A 23,658-nucleotide genomic window follows, 5' to 3' on the forward strand; every position below is an offset into this window, starting at 1 on the left:
CTTAAAGCATTATACCTTTATTAAAAGCATAAGCGTTCTTCATTGCAAGCATAAACAATTTATCATTCATACTATGCAAATGTATGATAACTAAAAACAATCAACCTAACACTCGCCTACTGCCTGAAGACGGCTGGGATAAGCTCCAGCACGCCCCGCGACCCTCGTGAGGATAAAGCAGATCAGACAGTTGATGGATGGATGGATTGATGGATGTTTTCTGTGGTGAAAAGAACAATTGTGTTGGGAACAGTTATTGTTGTTGTTGCAGTCATCATAGGACAATTATTTTTGTTGGTCCAGCTGTTGCTGTGCCCATTGTTCTTTCGTACCGCCCCGGTTGCTCAACCTTTCTGTCCTGTTTTTTCTCTGTCAACTCAATGTCCCTCTATTTGGTGTCTTTACTTCAGAGCAACTAGCCATGGTGGCCCGACAGAGCCTTTGAGGTTTCTTCTTGTTTTTATCGCCAAGTGCTCGCTTATGTAGGGTTCAGTTGGTTTTCTTACATGGATTTGTATGAGGGGTGTAGTTCTTCAATGTGTACTTTGTCTTGACTTCTGTTATGACTTGACACTAGAGAATTAATCTTTACTTGGCTATGTTCAGGGGCACATATGGTACCTAATTAAAAAAAAAAAAAGACCCGTGCCGGTCTAAAGTACAGTTGTTAGGGACCAATGACATCGAATGACAGGAGACCAAAGAATAATAGGTGTATTTAATTTGTTAACAGTGCCAGTAGATCACGTGACCATGTGTACACCTGGCTTGTGTCATCACACCTTGCATTGTAAAGCACTCAAAACAAAGCATTGACGTGCCCTTCTTTCTGAGCCTAAATTGAGCCCTCCCTGCCTTTCTCACTTGCTCTTTGCATGCCCCCCCCCCGTCTTTTTCTGTCTCTCTCAGTTTCACTCTGCTTGTCTGTTTTACATCGGTCCCAACTGAGAAAACCAACGCAAGGCCTCTTGGCAAAGGCGATGGAGCCAGAAAATGACTGCAGTTAGAAGGCGCAGAGAGGGGCCTTTCACATGAAAAGAGGAAAGAGCTTTGAAAGGGAGTATTGTGTTCTTCGCTGTGATCCAGTCCAGTCTGCAGCCAGCACATACTGTAACTCTCACTTTGAATCGGGCTAGTTTTAGCCATAGCAACATTCAGGCCCCAGTGCTTCAGTGCTCCAATTTAATTGGTGCCGCCTTTTCTTCTAGCTCAGAGAGAAGACAAATTAGAATAGTGTGTGAGAAAGATGCTAAATTTGGTCTTGACCAAACCAAGCAAGGACTTAAGGAGACTGTCGGATGGTTTTTGTCATACCATGCTATACTTTCAGACACGAATCAATTTAACGAAATATGTACTCTTTGTATTTTGCAGTGGTGAAGATGAAGCATTTGAAACCAATGATTCACATCCTTTTACATTGACAGTTGTAATGAAACTATGATGATGATGATGATGACGATGATGATCATTTGGAATGTCCAATACCACTTTTATTTTCAGAACTATACCAACATGAGTACTTAATGGTACCGTGTACAGATGCCTCTGGCAATTTTGATTTATCAATTATCCTTTAACACAAGGACATAACATTGTGAACAAAGTCCTTTCTTTCTGACGCAGATGATGATTTGCAGATGTGACAAGCTGCCGCAGTATCGCGTCAACTACTGCCAAGGAGGACTAACTCAATGGTAGAATATTTTTTTGACCTTTAGTATTGGTGTCCTATATAGGAGTAACTGAGGTTGTGCGTGATTTTCAGAAGTGTATTTTGGGAGATGGATGAGCGAGACAGGAGAAAATTGATACATTTTTTATGAGGCTCATCCATCCAAAGAAAAAAAAGTGTGACTCATTTTCTGAGTTGCGGGAGACCGATTTACCCCCTCTAAAAGCTTCACATGAAATTTTCCTGAAGTGTGTCACTCAATTGTGGCTTTGGAAACAACACCCAGTACGTTACACGCCATCCCAGAGTTATTCCTTCAAACCCAGTCATGTGTGTCTGCCGGGAGTCAATCCAGCACATTCTTCAAGCACAGAGTAGCACAGTGTCCACCAACATGTGTGGGGCTGCCATGAGAAACAGCTGCAGCAAAGTGGGGTAAATAGGGCGAGCTGGGGAGGGGGGCTGCGGAGGTGGGAGAGAGGGGGTCAGAGGAAGGAAGAGGAGAGGAAGTTTGTTGGGGGGCGGGTTTTCACCGGATTCACGGGGGAGGAGGTGGTGAAGGCGAAGAGGCACCGACTTCCTGTCCCGCCACAGACAGCAATGACATCACATCCTGCTCTTTCCTAATAAAGATCAGATGTCATCTTTTGTGGCGGGAAATGAGGTGTTGCTTTTTTTCCTGTATATGGACAACAATTAATGTAGAGGCCCTTTGTTTTGGTGCGCAAAGCTTTGGGTACCTGTTTCCTCACCGACGCTCTGCTTATTGTTGTCTTTTATATTCTTGAAATATTTATATTGAAATATACTTGGAGTTCTTTGCTTATCCTAAGAGATAAACATGTTTACAGAAAAGTATTCGGCTTTTCCCACTTAAAACACTTTATTTACACAGACTTGCAAATTTACACCTTTGGACGATTTTATATCCTCACATGGATATTTTTGAAACGTGGGAATACTTAGAGAAAACATGAGCAGCACACACAAACTCCACCCAGGAAGGTCTGACCCGAGATTTGAACCCAGAACCTCTGGACTCTGGTGCAGATGTGCACCACTTACCAAGCAATAATATAAAATCTCCACAAGTTTTTGTTCTTCTCTATTGTGTCTTTGTTGTCTGACAAATGTTATTCAGGTCATCCATGATATTGGATAATTCTGCTATACGTCACGGGATTTATTTCTAATGTGGATTTGTATTTGTGTTGCTGTGTCTAATGAGTGGGAATGTGCCTAATGAGGTGAGGCGGAAGGGGGCTGTAAAGGGGCCACCAGAGAACAAGCGCTTCTCTATTCTGTGTCACCACATTCAGCGATAAAGAGACACAACCAGTCTCTGTGAGTCATCAACTGATAAAGTGACTTTGAAACTATACATTAGACGGCCCACAATAAAGATCCTTTCTATTCCCGTCTGCCCCCCCCCCCCCCCCTCCCTCCTCGACACTTCATCAGTCATGTGCTACTCGAGCATATTAGCGGCAATACTCATTGGCTGGGTGCATGGGAAATTATATTTGGAAATAATATGTCCTTGTGGTTTTTTTAATGTATGAGAGGGAGTGTCTCTATGTTCTGACTGCATTTATTTTGCGGGCAACATGGTTATAGTCCTCTTTGTCGTGTTTCATGGTTTCCAGGAGTTATGCGAAACCTGAAGATTTGCAGGATAAACCTGGAGACCCGTCTCATTTCACACATCAGCCAATCACACTTGTCATCTGCTTTTACTTTCCTTCTTTTTACACAGTTATGCAAGAAGAAAAAATATTTTTAAATAACCTGCAACCATGCCAACATCCAACATTAAAACCAACTGTTTTCTTTTTTTTTTTCCACGTCGTAAGTGTCAATGGCAACTGACATATTTTTGGGCACTTAATTGACAGTAAAAAATGTGACCGAAAAGTGAAGTTGTCTTCTAGGTTCTAACATGGCAGTATGACAGAATAATGACGTTCCATTTGCTAAAATGAGGATGATCTTCCTTTTAAATCTGAAATAAGAATCGAGATTGTGTGAGAATGTCAACATCCCACCAAAGAATCAAACTGGGCCAAAGTGCTGTACTATGTCTGACTCATCAAGGTGTGTGAGAGTGTGCACGCGCATTTCCTGGATTTGGGCTCTGACTAATGGTTCAATGTGTTTGTCTCCACGCAGCTCAGCAAGACCACACCAACATAGCTGCTGCACAGATTTAACGCAAGGAGGGGAGAACACTGTGCTCATTGGGGCTGACGGTTACCACAGCAACCACGGAACACAATGAGAAAGAGGCGGGGAGAGAGGAGTCAGCCATTTTCTCTACATGCAAAGGACTATGTCTGACGTACCTATGTTGGTAATGGTCTTTTTTTTTCAAGCAAGGAAGCTCAGCGTTGCTTTAGAGCTTCAGTAGGAACAACATATTTCATCATAGATACATTTCTGTGTGTAACACGTGCTGACTTGCTCAATACTCATAACTGATTGTTTAGTTTGTTCATGATAGGTGAATCGTTCCTGTGTAACGACTCAAGAGGCTGACGTAGTCAGACAGCATCATTTTCCTGCGATAGCAACAATGGCAGTCAAAGCATAGTCCATGTTTAGTCAAAGTAGCGGGTTCTCACTCGTTTGTGCAAGTCTCCGACATATTTTTGAAGTCAAATTCACCATTGAGCGTTTGTTCACACATTTAAAAAGCTGCATCGGGACGCCGCCCTCAATCCACATCCCCTCCGTGCTTCCATTCCCCAACATCTGCAGCATGCAGCGAGTCACCGAACCGCTCTCTTGCTCCGACACGGTGACATCTCGGGAGGCTATTTATAGATGTTTTTGCATCAGAGCAGTGCATGAATGTTTTGGTTGGTTGTACAACAATGACGTTGTTTTTGAGATCAATTTTGTTCCTGTTTCTCCCTCATTTCGGGCCACCTACAGTATCCTCATCAGACACTTCATCCAAGGTGTTCAATCAAGAGAACAGTGAAATTCTGGCTTTGGCCACATTTTCAATGGCACTGTCAGAACGATATTTTCATTGTACTTCATCATACTGAGGGCATCCAACATACTGATACACGACTGGTACACGATGTGATTGATTACATTCCAATCTCTTGTTGGTTGTTGTTTAATGTGTTGAGGAGTTGTTCTGCGTCCAAAGACTTTCAGAGTTATGGACTGTAGCCTATTCCCCGTCTTATCATTTGTTTGTGTCAAATGTTATTTTGTAGACTGATGTTTGAAAATTTGATCAGAATGGAAACAAGGCAAAGAAATCTGGGATGCATTGCAACTTCCCAACCAGAATGCTGCGAGAAATCATCGAGGGTGAAGCGGCAAATAATGTAATTTAACTTAATTTTTTATCTGAAAAGTTATTATTAATCACAAATACATCTTAGTTCATCTTCCCATGGCATCAACCTATAGTGACAGGCAGAACAAATAGATGTACAACGGAATACATCATGGCTTTGTGGGACTATATCAAATCTTTTTGGTCAACCAAACTTTTTCCCCTGAGTATGTCAATTTGTGAGTAAATTCTGTTGAGGTCATCATTTTTTTCAGTATTCCTGCTTTTTTGTTTCATTTTTCATTAGTAGTGTGCCACGACAGTGTCCTAATGTCAACTAATGTGCTTTGGCTCAATAAAGGTTGGGAAACACTGCATTAGATGGCATTGTTGTGATGTATTGTTATGGAGAGTGGCGGCATGGTGGGCGACTGGTTAGCACGTCAGCTTCACAGTGCAGAGGTCCCTGGTTCGATTCCGGGCCCCGGCCTTCCTGTGTGGAGTTTGCAGGTTCTCCCCGTGCTTGCGTGGGTTTTCTCCGGGTACTCCGCTTTCCTCCCACATTCCAAAAATATGCATGGCAGGTTAATGGAACACGCCGAACAATTGACTGTGAGTGTGAATGGTTGTCTTTGTGTGCCCTGCGATTGGTTGACAACCAGTTTCGGGTGTACCCCGCCCATTGCCCAAGGATAGTTCCCAGTATGCCCACGAAACTTGTGAGGATAAGCAGGTTCAAAAATTGATGGATGGAAGGCTGGATGTTATGGAGAGAAAACAAGACAAAGACAGCGACAGCTGATTTCGTAATCGTTTTATTTGAAATGTCAGTGTTCAAGAGAAAATAAAACAGCAATATAAATATTAGCATAAAAATGAGAAGGATAAAGCGTGGCGAGGGGAAGGGGTTTGCATTTGATAAGAAAGATAATACAGCATGATAGAGTAGCATTAATTCAGCAGCGGACAGACGTACACATTAATAATATTTATACTGTAGTCATTTGTTCATATGGACAGAAAGAGAATGCACAAGATCAAATCACCGCAAAAAGAACATTGAGAGGTTACAGAAGGATAGAAACATATTCATATTTGTCATTTCTTTACAGGGTGATAAAAGATAGAAGAGAAAATGAACACAAAAATATGCGCAACACATATCACAGGTTAACTAGTCTACGTGTGTCACTTATCTAAAGTTATCTTTCATTTGTTCTATTTACACTGACGGGTTAGTTGGCATGGTGCTTAGTTACTACATTGCAACACAAACTGTTGAAAAACATCTCAGATTTTCATTTATGATTTTTTTTTATATTTGTTGTTTGCTTAATTTTCTTGGAAAACGAAATGCAACACATTCCAATAGTGAGCCACGCTTTGTGGAGGACTTTGATTTTGGAAAAAGTTGAACAACGGCGGCCCCTACAACACAAACACCTGGCTCATACCATCAACAGGACTTGTGTTTATTTACAAGTGAGCGAATGGGGGTAGGGAAGGGGGGATTTTTAATATTAGCGAAGTGCGAGTATGGTGAGTGGCATCGCCTCGCCGAACCTTTGACCCCAGCCTAGGTCAGTGCATTTGAGCTAGTGGTGGGCGGGGCAACAGTGATTCCTCTGTACATTCAATGGTTGGAGACGTGGTCAAACAATGATTTGGTGGCGGTCGCCAGAACCTCCAATCTCTCCCGCTCACCAGCCGGACTTCATATGTTACGCGTACAATCGCTCGATGCTATTGCAGCAAACAAAATAACGTGGACAGTGAGGGCAAACACTTCATCAGAATGTGATTGATACCCAACGTCAGCGCAATACTGTACTTCAGGTTGGCTCTCAACGTGGGGCGGTGAGGGTCTGAGTCTGGGTCAACTGGACAACACCTGTTGGCTCTCATTGCGGATACATGCTTTGCAGGAGGTTAATGTCTTACTTTTTCGAACGATGGTTACAAAAGTTTTTTTTTGCCAGGTAAATGCTACATGTGGATTCCGTTCATCAGCGACTTGGCAGAGGGCGGGGGAGGGGGTGTGGCATCCTCCTCTTTTGCTTTTGTAATGCATAGTTTGCAATTCTAAACTAGAACAATGTGGTTTGAACCTTTAAAGAGCATGCAGATGAGTTTGTAATCGCAGTAAAAGAACAGCCTTATTATCTCCGCAAAAGGTATGCTTGAAGATCCCGCAAAGGCCGGCCCTACATCGAAATATCATGGCGGCGAGCGTACTCAAAACAGCTGACGTCCCACTTGAGGGAAAGAGCACAATAAATCCAACATGAAAGACAAAACATTTCTCAGAATACATCACTTGCTTTTAAGCTTTGTCAACCTTGGGAGGTTTCTTGTCTTAGCCAAAAGAAAAGAAAAGAAAATCACAATAACCCCCCATACCCAGCCAGCAAATATCGACCGATTACAAGCAGAAGCATTCGGCATTTTCAGACTCCTCCGAGCCTTCAGGGCACTTCCAAAGAACCATCAGAACCGTCCATCGTGCGATAGCTGATGGTGGGGTGTGGGGGGTTTCAGCTCTCGTCAGACCCGAGTGAGCATTCCTCCGCCTCCGTTTCTACTTCTTCTCCTTCTTGGTAGACTTCTTCTTGGAGGCGGGGGTCTGGGCGGCTTTCGGTGGCTCGGGCTGGCCCGGCTGGGGCGGAGGCAGTGCCTGCTGGCTGGCCTGCTGGGCCATGGCCTGCTGCTGCTGCTGCTGAGGATTGGAGGTGAGTGTGGCCGTGCTGCCGGGGATGTAGACGTTCTGCCGGTAGTCGGGCACATGCTGCAGGGTGAATTGGGGGCTGTAGCGGGTGCTCAGGCCCATCGTGCCGGGTCCAAGGGTGCCGGTCGCCTCGCTCACTGTTGGGTGAAAGAGCAGGAGGGGGTGGGGGTGAGGGAGAGGCAAAGGGGAACAACTTATGAGGAAAAATAGGATTTTAAAAGTGAGCAAAACCCGAGATTTTTTTTTACTTTGTGTTGGGAGCCAAAATTGCAACGACAAGTGAGTTCATAATCTTGTGTGTGTGTCTTTTGGCTTGATTACACTTCATAAAAACAGTTTATTTCTTTAGAATGCCTTTTATCAAGTGTTATGTTCTTGTATTTCCTTTTAAGAAGTGTGTGCATTGATTCAACTGAGCAAAGGTTTGGATGCAACGAAAAAAAGGTTTCAATTACACATATTTGAAAGGTCATTTTGTACTTGACAAAAAAAAATGAGTTAAATGAGTCAATTGGGGGATTAAATGAGTCAATTGGGGATTTTTGACATACAGACGTGTCAAAAGCATGCCTGTTGACACGAAGCGGCGAAAATGACTACAAAATAATGAAGTACCGGTACTTTGAATGTCTGATCGGCATTTCGTGAATAAACATGAAATGAGAAAACTCGTTTTTATTGACTCTGCGTGGGTTTACAATTTAAATGTGCCTTTTACACAAAGTTGCAATTTTGTGACTCGCATGAAAAAAAAAACAATTGTGGGGTGCCATGTTTTGTTTTTCACTTAATATCAAATATGTGAAAATGTGATGTGTTTTAGTGCTGCTATCTTGAAAGAGTCTGATGTCTTTCGCTTTGTCCTCTGCTCTGTGTGCATCACTGCTCAGCTTATAATTCTTCCCCAGCCTCTGCAATGCAGCGCCACAAACGCTACCTCCCTGCCCCCAACCCCATCCGATTCCGTTGCTCCTTTACGTAAACATGCAGGAAAAATACCTTGCGCTTAATCTTAGTATTGATAAATGTGCACAACATCCCACTTCCTTCTTTTCTGCGACGTTAGAGATGACCTTCATAGTATATTGCATGTTCCTTTCCTTCCTAATGACACGGACGGGCCACTTGGGTTTATTTTGTGCTGACGTGGGTACGGATGAGCACAAGGCAGGATAATTTTTTTTCCACGCCACTGACAATGAGATGAAAACAGCAGTGGCAACTTGACTGATGACTTGAGAGCTTGTTTGCCAAAGAGCTGTTCCCTCCTCAGATTCTGTTTTCCCTTTTTTTTCAATTAAAACATTGCTTTTATAGTCCAATTGTCTTTTCCAAGCGAGTCATCAGAGTAGTGAGTGCAAAGGAGACAGAACATGAGAAGTGAAGCAAAAGGAAGGTTGCATAGAGCCTTGACTGACATTTTTTTAATGGGATAATTCTTCAATAAAGAAACATTTTCCACAAAATATACCCAAAAAAACTCCCCAAAACATTTCACCTTTAAATATGAAAACATATTCTTTTTAAATATATGGGAAAAAACTGTTAATGGGCAACGCTGCAGGTTCTGAACGGCGAGTAACCGGGAGTCCACTGTACATTTAATTACATTAAATTAATAAAATGTAATTGAACTGAAATGGAATTAATCTAGGCCAGACCCTAAAAAAAACATAATTTTTATCACTGATTTTATTCAAAAAATTTACCATTGAATTTCAAAATATGAACATAATAAAAGGCCATTAAAATAGTATTTACAAATGTTTTGTTTTTGTATGTGTTTGTTTGACTGTTGGTACAAGCGATTAAACAACTGAAATTGTTATATTTCACTGCACTTGCGTGGCGACGTATCAGAAGCTCTTGCTCATGATCAAAATTTTGGCTCACAACACATAGCAAATGAATAAATGAATAAATCAACCAGGTGACAAATCCTTCAACTCATGTTATTTATTTCTTACCGTTAGCCGCAGCCATCAGGGCTTGGAGCTGCTCAGCTTCAGTTGGGGGTTGGGGCCATGGTCCTGTTCCCATGGCAACCTCGGGTCCTCCGGCAGCTCTACCCATGTGGGAGGGGGAGAGAAGATGAAGGTAAGTCCGACAGTAAATAGTCAGTGGGTCAGGCTTGACATTTTTTAATTATTATTTTTTTGTGTGTTGGTGGCATCACAGCTGACCAAGAGTGGAGTGCTGATGCGTCAAGCGTGGCAAGCGTGCTTGAACCTTCACACAAAGTCGTACAATATGTGCTTTCCATCGTTCCATTGAGCAAATACGAGTTCAAATATTTAATGCTGAGGCTGGCGTCAACATGGGTTGATGCAAACTGATTACTTCCATGTGAGGGAACTCCAGGCAGGCTTGCTTATTCAAAGAGTGCAATTTGCATGTGGAGGGAACAAAGCAAACCTACAATCTATTTTTTTTCCACATAGTCACAGTAGTGCTGCACGAACGCAAGCTGTGCTGCTCACAACTGGGTCACGCTGATTTGTAATCTGGGTTAGACTAGTGATGAACAACAAGCTCTTCGTAAACACCCCTGCGCTTCAGAAGAATTAAATGGAAAGAAGATTAACTGGGGGGGTGCGGGGGGGGGGGGGATTACGTGCCCCGACACCTGCTTTCCAAAACTGGACAGTGTTTTTCTTCTTCCAGCCAGCGAGAGCCAGGCCCTGGCTTGAAGCCACCATCTCCCTCTCATCACGAAAGATAAAAAGTGAGCGCTTCATTTAGGCTAAACGACCATCTCACTTATCACATCCTGTGGCTGTTGAGCTCTTCCTGTGGTCAGTATTATCACTTCCTGTGGGCAAGATGGAGACTTGCGGTCCAGAGGGAGGACGCTCAACCCGACCAGGCCAGCGTTTATAGCCTCCAGCCATGTTTTATTGCCTCGCCGGGGACATTTTAGGCACATCGAGCCATGGTCTTCAGATAACCGCACGCTGCCCCTGCATGTTGAACTCAAGAGAGCAACACGTCGTCTTCCCCGCCGTCCACTTGATAAATTACTCGAGAAGCCACATGTGATACTGTTGGGCTACAACCACTATGCACACACAAACATTGAGGCAACACAGTAAAGCCCAAGGAAATTACACAAGCTCCATTTTGTTTGGTTTTGCACACACATATATAAATATGGCACGACACTGCACGCAATAAAGTGCCACAGTCCTTCCAATGCCACAGCAGGCATTGTGGCCTAAATACACACGGCTCAACAAACCCCATCAAACTTTTAGGGAGACTAACACAAGCTCTATGAGTTAGATACAGCTACACACACACACACTCAGCCTGGGTGCACTAATTACAGGAAACTCTCCGCCCTTATAAACCAATCAGGACTAATTCAGTTTCGCAAACGCTGGTCAGCTCCAAAGGGCAGAGAGTGGCCAAACTTTCCAGCTCTAAATGAGTACCTTGTCCCACTCTTCGGCGTCCATCGTATATGTGTACCGTATGGCATGTGGGGACTAAAAACACAACATGTTATAGAAACTGTCAGACATGTTTACTTTGGAAATGTACACTTGCGCAGCCCAAAGAGATCCAAGACAAAAGCTGCAATTTTGACTGACACTGTCACGCCGGCCTTCGTTTTGGTTGTACTTTGTAGTGTTGCGCAATTGTCGTACTGTGTTAGAAACGGCTCAGTTTGATGCAATGCAGTTCGACGACACCGACAAAGTAAAACCACAAGAAGAAACACATTGGTGAACAAATAATTCTGACGGTGTCATTCAAAATTGAGCATTTTTTTTGCTATCCACAAAGGGGAGGTCATTTTGTATGTGTGCCAGGCGGATTAAGTCAACAGCGGCCATTTACTGTTTACGAATATGGCTTTCTTTAAAATGACCATTCATTATTGTGATGACCTGGCAGAAATCATGTGGTTCTACTGCCTACGTTTGTCAAGGAAAAAAAAAAGAGAAATCATGAATCCTCATGTCAATATTAAATAATCCTGCAAGAAGTGGAGATCTATGAAGATAGACAATTCTCTGCTTCTTCAAAGTGCCTGTTCAGCCCAGGTGGAGGTCTGCTCTAATTCACTCACATTATCGCAATTTTAATAAAGGTAGAATTCATGATGCAGCTCGCCGTTTAGAATCTTATCAGTGCCTATTTAGACATTACGCATGAGAAGCAAACCTTGCGAGGTATGCTTGATGTATCCATTACCTCAGCAGGATTGATTTAAGGACTAACATAGCATAATGTTGTGCACTAATCATGATGAAATGTTACCCCATGGCAACATGAGGAAAAATAACGTGTGCACGAAGCTGCGATTGGCAGCAAGTAGCACATATCGCCCAAAGACGCATTGTTTGGAAGGCAGAAATCCCCCATGCCGTCGGTTTGATTCGAAACGCCTCTCGGATGTCAGGGAAGGAGGCGAGAACAACTGCATCGCCCCTCCCCCATCAGCTCTGGCCACCATCGCTCATCTGCAGTCCTGAGCAAGCAGAGAGGAGAGGAACGCCAGGGGGAGGGGGAGAGGAGGCTGCGGCAGCCATTTTAGAAAACAGGGATCCATCACTGAGGAGTGTGAGGCGGAAAAAACAAAAACTACCTCACACTTGGGTTTTTTAAAATCACGTAACCACAATGTAACAGGCACTTATGAGCTATTTCTCTTTTTCTTCAACCATCATCATCAACATCCTCATCATTCTGTGTGTGTGTGAGTAAGAGGAGGTCATGTTTACTCACCCGCTGGGTCCTGGTCTTGCTCCCTGGTTAAAACGCCAGTCATTGTTGGGAGGCTTTTGCTGCAAAGAGAAGAAAAGTCGCAACATGAGCAACAAATCCAAGGTCAACACATTTTATGAGGTTCCTCACTGGGTTTCATGTGATGTGTTTTTGTGGCTGGCACATCTGTGCGTGCGCGAGCGTGTGCATGTGGGTGGTTGCAGTCTCGCAGAAAGACCAAACGGACCTCTGCACGCATGTTGTTCCAACAATGGTGGAGGAGCAGAAAATGCAAAATGAGCAGCATAAATAGATGCAGGAACTGGATCACCACATACTACTCAGACACAAAATGGAAAATCAGAATGGGAGAAGCAAACCTTAAATGTCTGCTTGATGAAGAAAAGACAAGGAACAAACAGGCATCAAATGGAAAAGTTGACTATGCACCCGTTTTTTCCCCTCTCCCGTGTCTCTTAACATTCATGTGACTTCCTAATTACATGTTTCTAGATTAAACAAGGTGGAAATTGTGTGAAAATGTGAAGACTGCGGACGAAGATTAGAGAGAGGCTTTAAATGAGCTGGTGCGAAACTTCTCTCGTGTAGCACAAAAATGCAGTTTCAAGAGGTCACACAGCTGAAGGATCATTTTAGTACCTGCTCATCATTTCATCTTTCAAGACAGTTGCGATAGTTCCAGCCTCCTGTGACAATGAAACGGGGGACAGGAAATGGATGGATGGCCCGTTTTCCCACTTTCCGTACAAAATCTTACTAAATTCTCATAAGAACGCAGTATGGGCCATCTAGTCCTGACTGTTTGCGTCTTTTCTACTTCTTCCCAGATTCTCTTGTTGTGCACTGATGCAGTGAATGGAGGCTGGCAGATCTCCATTCGTGCTGCCTCTACTCGATACGAGAGCTCCCCAGAGCGAGTGGCGGCAAAGATGATGCGGTGCATTATTAAAAGACTTGTTCAACCCCCAGGGGAAGGATGGAAAGCTGAAAGATGCTCAGAAGAATGTTATTTTCATGATAATAATGCACACTTTCCTCCCACATCACTCCAATAACAAAACAAAAACAAAAAACTACGCAAAGACAAAGGTAAATCAGCATCCATTCCAAAATGAAACCGCAGCGGTTGTGAATGAGAAGAGGATGGTCGATCTCAATCCTCCTCCACAGCTTGGCCAATGGTTGCATTCTGAAAAGGGACGCCTCTGATGAGTGCGGGCATGTGTGTTCCATCTGACACAAAGCGAATGAGCCACAAGTGAAGGCGAATATCCAGAAAGAGGGCCAGCATTCCAACTGCGTGGCTCCGGCATACAAACAACATCGAGGTCAAGGACGAAGACCATCAAACAAACGTTGCTTGGATAAAAGGCTTCAACATACTGTCGGTGCGATACTTTGCGCTGTATAGACTCCAGGGGCCAGGTCGGAGTGCATCTCATCCCGCCAGAGTGTGGATTTGACCTTTCATACCATCTTAAGGCACTTTTAGTCAGCATCTGTCACATATTTGAGCTCGACAAACGAATTATAACCCGCCTCAGTTGTCTCACCAGTACATGAGAGCATCTGGCGAACATCTGTCATACTGAAATAAAATATAAAACCTACTCATGTAATTGTGTATAATATGAAGTATGATTCAACAGGTAGAAATAGATTTTTTTGGACAGACAAAATATGCTTCCACCCATCTCTGGTGTACTGTGCATGTGTGTGTGTGGGGGATGGGGGGGACTCTGGGAGGCAGAGTTGATAAACTGTGTGATGTTTAAAATAGTTTGGCTGGACTGCACCTGGTGCTCTAACTGAAAGGAGGAAGTCTTTTTTTTGTTTTGTTCTGCTACTCTCTCAGGCACATACACACACAACCCTATCTGTTGTTATAAAAGCAAGCACGAGGATGTCGAATTCCCCATCTATCCCATCTCCGTTCAAATTGCAACTGATAGGAAGAACACATCCAGTAGGAAACGTGACGCATGTTTGCTTTGAATAAACAAACACGAGCAGGTAACTGACAAAACCCTGAGGACATTTTCCCAGAACTGCATGAGCCAGTTCGGTGCATGTGATGCTTGAAAATGTCCATACGAATCTGCTGTATTTGCATAACAACCTAACCAGCCCGCACGTAAACACACCTGGAAGAGCTAACATAACACCTTGATATTGATTACTTTAAAGCTGCCAAAATGGATCCATTCCCATTTCGGCAGCTTTCAGTGGTGAGCTGATAGAAAGGAAGGACACACGCTCTATTTTTAAACATCGCTAAGGGCATGTTAAACCAAGTGTTCCGGAGCAGCACGTTACAAAAGAACGGACGTGGTAGCGAGGGAGCATGAGTCACCGGGGCTCACGGCTCATTTCTAAAATTACCCGCTATATCGTGAGGTTCTTTATGTGTCCAAATTAATGCTCACAACCGCAAGCAAAGGCGCTAACATGATGGCCGCCGTTCCGCAAGCATGAAAGCAAGCGCCGTTTGCCGCCATGCGTGTAAAGCCACCCGGCCCTTCCTCTTCCTCACTAGTTCTCTTGTCCTCATTGAAAGCACGTGTCACGTGGAACACTGCGGCAGATGGCGATCTGCTGACCTCAGGGGCGAAGCTAATTCAGTATGGAGGAAGTATGTTAAAAAGCTTGGTGAAAAACGACATGATGGAGAAAGCATTTGGCAGAAAGCGCAACCTGCGTTGTGCTGTACATGATGGCTTTGGGTTAATTCACCCCTCCTGAATAACCATTCATACAAAAGAGGCAGCATTTTGACCAAGGAAGTAAGAACAGAGTGCTGCGACTATTCATCAGTGGACAACAGGAAGTCAGGGGCCATACAAGTGACCCCGTGACTTCCTGTTCTGAACCATCGTGAGGGTTTTTTTCTTGCATTCCTTTGAGTATTTTCTTTCCTTATTTCCTCTTACTCAGCTGTCGTCTTCCTCTCAGCTATTAAATCAACCTGACGGGAATTTTTTTTTTGTTAGTTTTTTCCTCCTTTTTTAATATCTGCTCTTTCTTCCTATCCATCGACTAGAAACACGCAAGGTTTCTCCATTTTCCCCTCACCATCTAGTGGGGGCAACTACGCCGGAAGACTAAGAAACATCCACTTGAAAATATGGAATGATTCAATTAAAGAGCTGTATCCAAAATTCTGCCTTTAAAAAGGTAATAATGTATTTTTTAAAAACTGTACCGATTGAACAATATCAGGAGCGAAACAGCAGAATTGCCAAGTCATTGGCATTTTTTTAACTGATTCAGTAACAGGTTAAAAATGAGTTGGGCAATTATGCAGATTTATCTCATTAGGTTAACTGTGGGTGGTTGTGGTTTGCAGCGGGAGATGATTGACGCCCATCCAAAAAGCTTTAGAATTTCCAATATATGCTACATAGTGGCGTCAACTTTTTTCAAGCTGACAAAGTTATGACCTGGCAAACGGAAGCTCCTTCCAACTCGCCAACATAGTCCCTTGGCTCAACGATGCCACTGAATCGATTACGTAGACTTTGCATTTGAGCACAAAAACAGTGAATAGGTACATTTTTTCATAAGTAACGGAGCATTGGTGGTCCAAAATAAGCAGTTTTGTGGGGCTCCACTATAAGAATGCCACTGCAACCAAACTACTAGATAAACAAATGAGCATTGGAATGGCGGAATTGGAGGTACAGGAGTGGCTATGGTTGTGGCCAGGGAGAATCATTCTCTGAGACACTTTGTATAAACCCCCCTCCCCCAACACACATTAATCTCCTCACCTCACCGGCCGAGTTCATAAGGTGCTTCCTGCTGAGAGTGGTGTTGAGCGTGTTGTTGTGACTCAGCATGGGCGTCTTCATGAACACAAAGTCACTCCTGCTGGATATAGTGGAGTAGCATGGCCGATAAGTGCGCGTGTGTAGATCCTGGGGGCCACCCACCACCTCCATGTAACGGATGGGCCCGTCCGTGTTGAGCTGCAGGTGCAGGTCCTTGCTGGGCCTTTGGTGGTAGCGCCCAGACCGATGATTACCGTAGCAGCAATAGCAGCAATCGGAGTCGCCCATTCCGTGCCCGCGGTGCCTGAGGCAACGCACCATGAGGACGGCGAAAGTGATAAAAGACACACCCGATACACAGGCGAGAGAGATTATGAGGTACAAGGTGATGTCCGACATCCCGCCGCGCGGCGAGAAGGCTGTGTGGTGAGGTCTCGCCGGAGCGTCATCCGCGACTCCCTTCTCCTCCACCGTGACCGTAATGTTCACCCAGCCGGACTTTGGCGGCTCACCGTTGTCTTGGATGATGACCACAATGTCATAAGTGGAGCCTTCTTCCTCCTCAGCCCACTTGCGGGCTGTGCGGAGGTCGCCAGAGTGCGCCCCGATACGAAACATGCCGGCATGCGGCCCGGGGGCGATGGAGTAAAACAACCAGGCATTGTGCCCGCTGTCGGCATCCACCCCCACAAGTTTGTTTATGAGATACCCCGGTCCAGCAGACGGTGGCACACTCAGCTGCAGTCCTTGGTCTCGTGGAAACGCAGGGTGGACAATTATAGGTGCGTTGTCGTTCACATCCACCACAAACACGTGGACAGTGACATTGGCGGTCCTGGGGGGCGTCCCGGCGTCCCGGGCTTGGACCTCAATACGGAAGGCCTTAAGCTGCTCGTGATCCAAGGAACGCATGCTGAAGATGTGGCCGCTCTCTGGATTGATGTAGACATAGGAGGAGACGGGTGAGCCCTGGACCATGCCGGGAAGAATGGAGTAGGTGATGCGGGCATTGTCCCCCAGGTCCGGGTCAGTTGCCGAGACAACGGCGATGGGAGCGCTCGGAGCGTTGTTCTCGGGGATGTCCACCGAGTAGGAGTTTTGGGAGAAAGTAGGGGAGTTGTCGTTGACGTCAGACAGCTTCACCACAAAGGTGGTTTGCGACGACATGGGAGGTGAGCCGCCGTCAGTGGCCTTGATGACCACTTTGTACTCAGACTGGATCTCACGGTCGAGGGGCCCGGCTGTGGTGAGGCTGTAGTGCGTGCCGAAGGCTGAGTTGAGTTTGAATGGCAGACCTTGCGGAAGTGTTAAACTAACCTCCCCGTTCTTGCCCGAGTCCAGATCGCGAGCACTGATGAGGGCTATCACCATCTCAGGGGCGCAGTCTTCTCGGATGGGGCTTGTGAGTGACGTCAGCGTGATCTCTGGCACGTTGTCATTGACGTCGATGACGTCGACGATGACGTTGCAGGAGCCCTCCATCGCGGGGGAGCCGCCATCTCGGGCCTGCACCGTGATGTGATAGGATGGAGCTTTCTCGTAATCCACTTCGCCGTTCACGCGAATCTCCCCGCTCTTCGTATCCACGATGAAGAGTTTAACGACACGCTCGGGCGTGTATTTACTAAACATGAATGATATTTCTCCGTTGCTACCTGAATCCGCGTCCGTGGCGTTCAGTTTCGTCACTAAAGTGCCCAGTGCGACATTCTCTGACAGGCTCACTTTTTTGACGGGCTCGTCAAAAATAGGTGCGTTGTCGTTTACGTCCAAAACTTTAATGAGAAGCAGCGTCGAGCCTGATTTTTGCGGCTGCCCCCCGTCCACGGCCGTGAGCAGCAGCTCAAAGGAAGCCTGCGCCTCCCTATCAAGAAGTTTGTTCACCACAAGCTCCGGAAACTTGCTGCCGTCACTTTTAGTCTCCACGTTCAATATAAAAAAGTCATTGTCCGCAAGACGGTACGTGCGCAACGAGTTGGTACCCACGTCCGGGTCGTGCGCGCTCTCCAAGCGGAATCTCGTGCCCTGCGCGGCCGCCTCGGACACTTCCAAAGACACGCTGCTAGTTGAAAAATTCGGAGCGTTGTCGTTGACGTCTACGATGTCCACCGCGACGCGCTGGATCTCCAAAGGGTCCGATAAAAGTATCTGAAGGTGGAGCGAGCAGGACGAGCTCAACTCGCACATCTGCTCTCTGTCAATCTGCTGCTTAATCACCAAATCTCCAGTCGCTTGCCTCACCTCAAAATACGGAGTGTCCGATTCAGACACCACACGCAGCCCCCTTCGGACAATCCCCTGAGTGCTCAGGCCAAGATCTTTAGCGACGTTCCCCACGATGGATCCCGGACTGAGCTCCTCCGACACCGAGTAGCTGAGCTGGGCGGAAGCGGAGGAGAGACAGGCCAGAAAGCAGCAGAGCCGCGACAGCTGGCCCCCTCCACCGGGGCGCTTCCTCTGCCTGGAGTCCATTGTCCGGGAAAACGCTGAAACTTCTCCCCTCACCGTTTGCTATCCATTATGTTGGGTTAAGACGAGCCCGACCGGTTCGGTGGCGAGTATATCCGCTTGACGCGAGTGACGGGAAATTTTAACGCGATCATGACCGCCGATTTTCGGGGGGAAACGAGGCCGAAAAACTCAACATTTTCCCCCACACTTCAACTTCGCTCTGGCTCCTCTCTCCCGCCTCGCTCCGCTCGTGGGCGGGGAGAGGGCACGCAGCCCCCCCCCCCCCCCCCCCCCGCCCCACCTCATTGGAACATACACGCAGACGCAGACAAAAGTCTCTCACTCACGCACACACTTTCCCACGTACACGCATACGCTGGAAACGTGGTTCACCCCCCCGCCCCCAACTCAAAGCTTGAGGAACAACTTCAACCAAAAAAAGTGAAATGATAACGATGTGCAAATATAACGTCCTGCTTTGGTAACGAGGAAAAACAGTGAAAGGCACCCAAAACACATTCCATTCCAGTGCATCTTTTAGTTCATTCACGTGTTACGGGGAGGTGAAAAAAAGTTGTGAAAGTATTTTCACCCATACGGGGGCGCCATAGCCAAACTGGTCAACCCCATAAATTGGACAAAAAAAGCAGCACAATAATGGTCAAAAGTTTTGTTGTGATGAATAAAAGGTGGAATATTATATTCAATTAAATAGCAAGAAAAAAATGTAACAAGCTAAATATATTTTCACACCAGATATTCCCGAAAAAAAACTTCCTGAGATTTCTCCTATTTGGGTTTTGGATGAGCCTTCTCCAATGTCAATGCTCAGTTCCCTATCAGTGAAGACGGATGCCCTGCCTGATTCTAAGCCTCCCTCATCTGGGCTTGGGATCCGCACTTGGAATGCGTTGTCCATACCAGCATTTAAATAAAGCCACAAAAATCGAGAATAAAAAACAATAAATAGGGAAAATGAGCAACACTACCTCATTCAGTTGTACGCGCCTCACTACCAACCTAACGCGACTCAGGCAATGCCTGTTTTTATCTGCCGCTTGTCACGTTGCATGGTGGTGGTGGACCCCAAAAAGCAGGCAGGAGAGAGGAGCAGGGTGTATTTGAAGATGTGTATTGATAAAACACAGAAAACTAAATCCTAAGCAAACAAAGTCCAAAGTAGCAACCAAAGCATGACTCAAACAAACATGACAGTGGCAAACGCAACAATGACCCGACACGAGTGTGCGGGCAGGAGTCCTTTTATAGGCCTGATTACCTATGACCAACAGGTGTGCAGCTGCCAGCGGAGCTCTACAGTGCCACCTGTTGGTCCCTAAACCGAATCGTGACACCGCTAACTTCACATGACCACGACTACAACTATTTCCACTATGTGATTTTATTATTTTTACTTCATTTATTGTGATTTTTATTTTTAATGCAATATACTGTTGGCATGTTGTTTGAGATCGTTTTATGATGGAGGAAAGGCAATGTGATTGGCTGGCAACTGGTTCAGGGTGTTCCCTGACAACTGCCAGAAGTCAGCTGGGATAGGCTCCAGCATGCCCCCGATTCCAGTGAGCAAAAGCGGATTAAAACATCGATGGATGGATAAAAACAACACCTGTGCCACATTTCAGGAAGTTGAAATGTTGCCAATGACTAAACTTGAGACATAACAACCCCTTGAATTCTCAGTTCATCTCACTTCATTTGACAATTATTCCCTCACCTGCTGGCTCTCAAAGGTCCAGGTGCTGTCAGGCAAAGACGCATCCAGGACGCTGATGACCTCCTTAAAGTCGGTGGTGCTGCTGGGCTTGACCAGCGTGAAATCACTGTACTCCGACATGGGAGACATGCACGACCGGAAGGAGTGACTCTGAGACATGACGTCTCCTCCCAGAACCTCCACGTACTTGATGGGTCCATCGGTGTTGAGCTGAATGTGCAGATTTCTGTTGGGCTTCTTGTCCTCATCGGAGAGCGTCCGTCGCATGCAACAAGTGGCGCCGCTGGCGCTGCTCTTCATGCATTTGACGCCCAAGACGAGCAAAGTGAGCAGAGACAGCACGGACACGGAGGCCAGAGCCACGATCAAGTAAAGCGTGATTCTGCCGCCTTTCTTTCCGGGCTCGGACGCCTTGCGTCTCAGCTCCAACGCGGGTTCGCTCACGCCGTCCTCCAGCAGGATGGACAGCGTGACGGTGGCCGACTGGACCGGCTCCCCGTCGTCCTTGACTTCGACGATCAGCCTCTGAGAGGAGTCGTCGTGCTCGGACATGGCGCGTTTGGTCCTCACCTCCCCCGTGTACAAATTGATCGTGAAAAGGGAGGCGTCCGTGGCCTCCGCCACTTTGTAGGAGATCCAGGCGTTGTGGCCCGAGTCGGCATCCACGGCCGTCACCTTGGTGAGGAGGTGGCCCGCCTTGGCCGAGCGGGGCACCCTCAGGTGGGAGGCGGCGTGGGGGGAGGGGTATATGACGGCGGGGGCGTTGTCGTTCTGGTCCAGGATGAAAACGTGGACGGTGGCGTTGCTGCTGAGGGACGGGGAGCCCTGGTCCTTCGCCTCAATCCGAACCCGAAACACTTTGACTTTCTCGTAGTCAAACGAGTGCATGCTGAAGATGCTGCCGTTCTCCGAGTTCACGTAAACGTAAGACGACACGGACGCGTCGTGTACTTTCGAGTCCGCGATGGAGTAAGACACTTTGGCGTTTTCACCAGCATCCGGGTCACTTGCTGACACCGAGTACAGTATCGAGCCTGCTACTCCGTTCTCTCTTAAATAAACATTGTACGAGCTCTGAGAGAACGCAGGAGGGTTGTCATTAACGTCAGTGATGCTGACAGCTATCATTGTCTTACTAGTGAGAGGAGGAAAGCCTCCATCAGTGGCTGTAATCTCAATGTTATACTCAGATACACTCTCTCGGTCTAAAGCAGCACTGGTGACCAGCGCGTAAACGTTAGAAAAAGAGGTTTTTAGGACAAAAGGAGAGCCCTCTTTCAGGTGTAATGTGACATTACCATTCTGGCCTGAGTCAAGATCACGAGCACTTATGAGGGCGACAACGCTTCCACTCGGGGCATCCTCACGTACAGGTTTTGGCTGAGAGGTGAGGACAATTTCAGGAGGATTATCATTGGAGTCTGTCACATCAACCTGCACGCGACAATGACCCTCCATCTCAGGGCTGCCTTTATCTTTAGCAGTTATGTCAATGTCGTATGACTTTGTTGTCTCATAGTCTAATTTCTCCTTTAAAGTGATCTCACCAGTAACGGGATTCATGTCAAACACGGATAACACAGAATCTGGAGTCGTGGAGCCAAATGAAAAGCCAATTTCGCCATTCAACCCTTCATCTGCATCAGTTGCTTTTGGTCTGAGAATAACAGTCCCTTTCACACCGTTTTCACTCACTGTTACCTTGTAGAGATTTCTCTCAAAAACCGGAAAGTTATCATTGCTGTCAAGTACATTTATAGTAATTTCTGAAGTGCCTGATCGAGTCGGACTTCCTCCATCAAATGCAGTTAATAATATTTTATGAACAGCCTTCTCCTCTCTGTCTAAAGGCTTATCCAGCACGAGCTCAGGGACGGGGTTTCCACCCTCTATTTCTTTTATTCGAAGGGAGCAGCAGTCATTTTTACTGAGAGTATATGATTTAATTGAGTTGCTTCCCACGTCAGGATCCGCTGCGCTCTTCAAAGGAAAACGCCTGCCCACCGCTGCAGATTCGGCTAATTTGAAGGATAATTCATTCGAAGTAAAACGAGGGGAGTTATCATTAACGTCTCGTATTTCAACCTCAATTCTATGCAATTGCAGCGGGTCCTCAATGACGACCTGCAGGGGGAGCACGCAGCTTGCGCTTTGTCCGCACAAAGCCTCTCTGTCTATTCTGTCGCTGACCAGCAGCTCGCCCTTCCCCGCATCCACGCTGAAATACTGCTTACCGGCCTCGGAGGCGACACGCAGCTTGCGTTCAAATATCTCAGACAGTCCCAAAGACAGATCTTTGGCCAGATTCCCCACCACGGAACCCCGTTTGAGTTCCTCTGGGATGCTATAACGAGTCTGTGCATCCAATGTAGTCCACAATGCAAAATGCCACAAAAGAGCTCGCCATCGCCAGTCTCGGCATCCTATTGTCTTTTCCATCCTTCTCTCAATAAAATACATCAATTCCCGTCCAGAGAAAAATAGGCCGCCAAGACAAAATCCATATTCCAAACACGTGTCATCCTCAAACAATATCCATCCATCGTGAAAATGAAGAATAAAATGAAGTATAACGCCACTACATAGCAGATGTAGATCCTCTCCTCCCTACACTGAGCATTGTGGTTATGTTACTGAATTGTATGGGGGAGGGAGAAGATCTCTTTGTACAGTTCAGACAGCTATTGGTGCACAGCGTCAATCCGCTCGGCCAATCAGAGACACTCTCGGTGTCGCTGTCACACACCAACATACACGCACAGAGCTCATCTGTCCTCAACGGAGAGCAAGAAAAGCGGCAGAGAGAATATATCAGCATATCATATTTTGATAATTCGATCAGCACAAATTATATACTGTATATACAGTATGCAGTCAATGACACAATTGACGACAACATTAGAAACAAATGGTCTCCTAATTCATTTTTTAAAAAGACGGTGGATCAACAATATTCCCTTTAAAATGATAATACTCTCTTTGAAACGGAAGACAGAAAATGCTTTTAAAACCGTATTTATTTTTGGGTGAAGGGCAGTAATGCAGAACTGCAAAGCTCCAAATTGAGAGTTTTATATGATGGTTACTTTTCGTGTAGTTCTATGTATCTAATATAATGGTCAGCGCGTGTTCATGTCATGTACGACATCACAAGATTAATTTCACTATATGAAAGAATGAATACCAGTCTTCTAAGGCATAGCCTCCAACATTTAAACCTTTTACAAAAGCTTTTGGCATTGGCCTTCCTTTTCTTTTTTATTTATTTTA

General features: G+C 45.8%; 1 protein-coding gene and 1 long non-coding RNA gene across 51 annotated transcripts in view; one reads left to right on the plus strand and one right to left on the minus strand.

Annotated features, from left to right (window-relative positions):
* Positions 1-1,540: 1,540 nt before the first annotated feature.
* On the plus strand, positions 1,541-6,363 carry LOC127604024 (uncharacterized). The gene is made up of 2 exons (XR_007963190.1): positions 1,541-1,697; positions 3,845-6,363. It is a non-coding gene; the product is annotated as an uncharacterized LOC127604024 (long non-coding RNA).
* LOC127603514 (protocadherin gamma-C5-like) overlaps positions 5,770-23,658 on the minus strand; it is a 147,038-nt gene continuing 129,149 nt past the window's right edge. For 43 of the 50 annotated variants that reach the window (XM_052069964.1, XM_052069972.1, XM_052069992.1 and 40 more), the window contains 4 exons: positions 12,430-12,488; positions 11,130-11,183; positions 9,663-9,760; positions 5,770-7,832 (listed from right to left, as the gene is read on the minus strand). In XM_052069964.1, the coding sequence (XP_051925924.1) occupies positions 7,549-7,832; positions 9,663-9,760; positions 11,130-11,183; positions 12,430-12,488 (495 nt within the window). In that variant the 3' untranslated portion in view covers positions 5,770-7,548. Of the gene's footprint in view, positions 7,833-9,662; positions 9,761-11,129; positions 11,184-12,429; positions 12,489-16,199; positions 18,932-20,388; positions 23,202-23,658 lie in introns of those variants that run through there. The other 7 variants (XM_052070022.1, XM_052070013.1, XM_052069841.1 and 4 more) reach the window with 7 other exon arrangements.

This window comes from Hippocampus zosterae, chromosome 1 (genome assembly GCF_025434085.1).
Source record: "Hippocampus zosterae strain Florida chromosome 1, ASM2543408v3, whole genome shotgun sequence".
NCBI classification, from domain to species: Eukaryota; Metazoa; Chordata; class Actinopteri; order Syngnathiformes; family Syngnathidae; genus Hippocampus; species Hippocampus zosterae.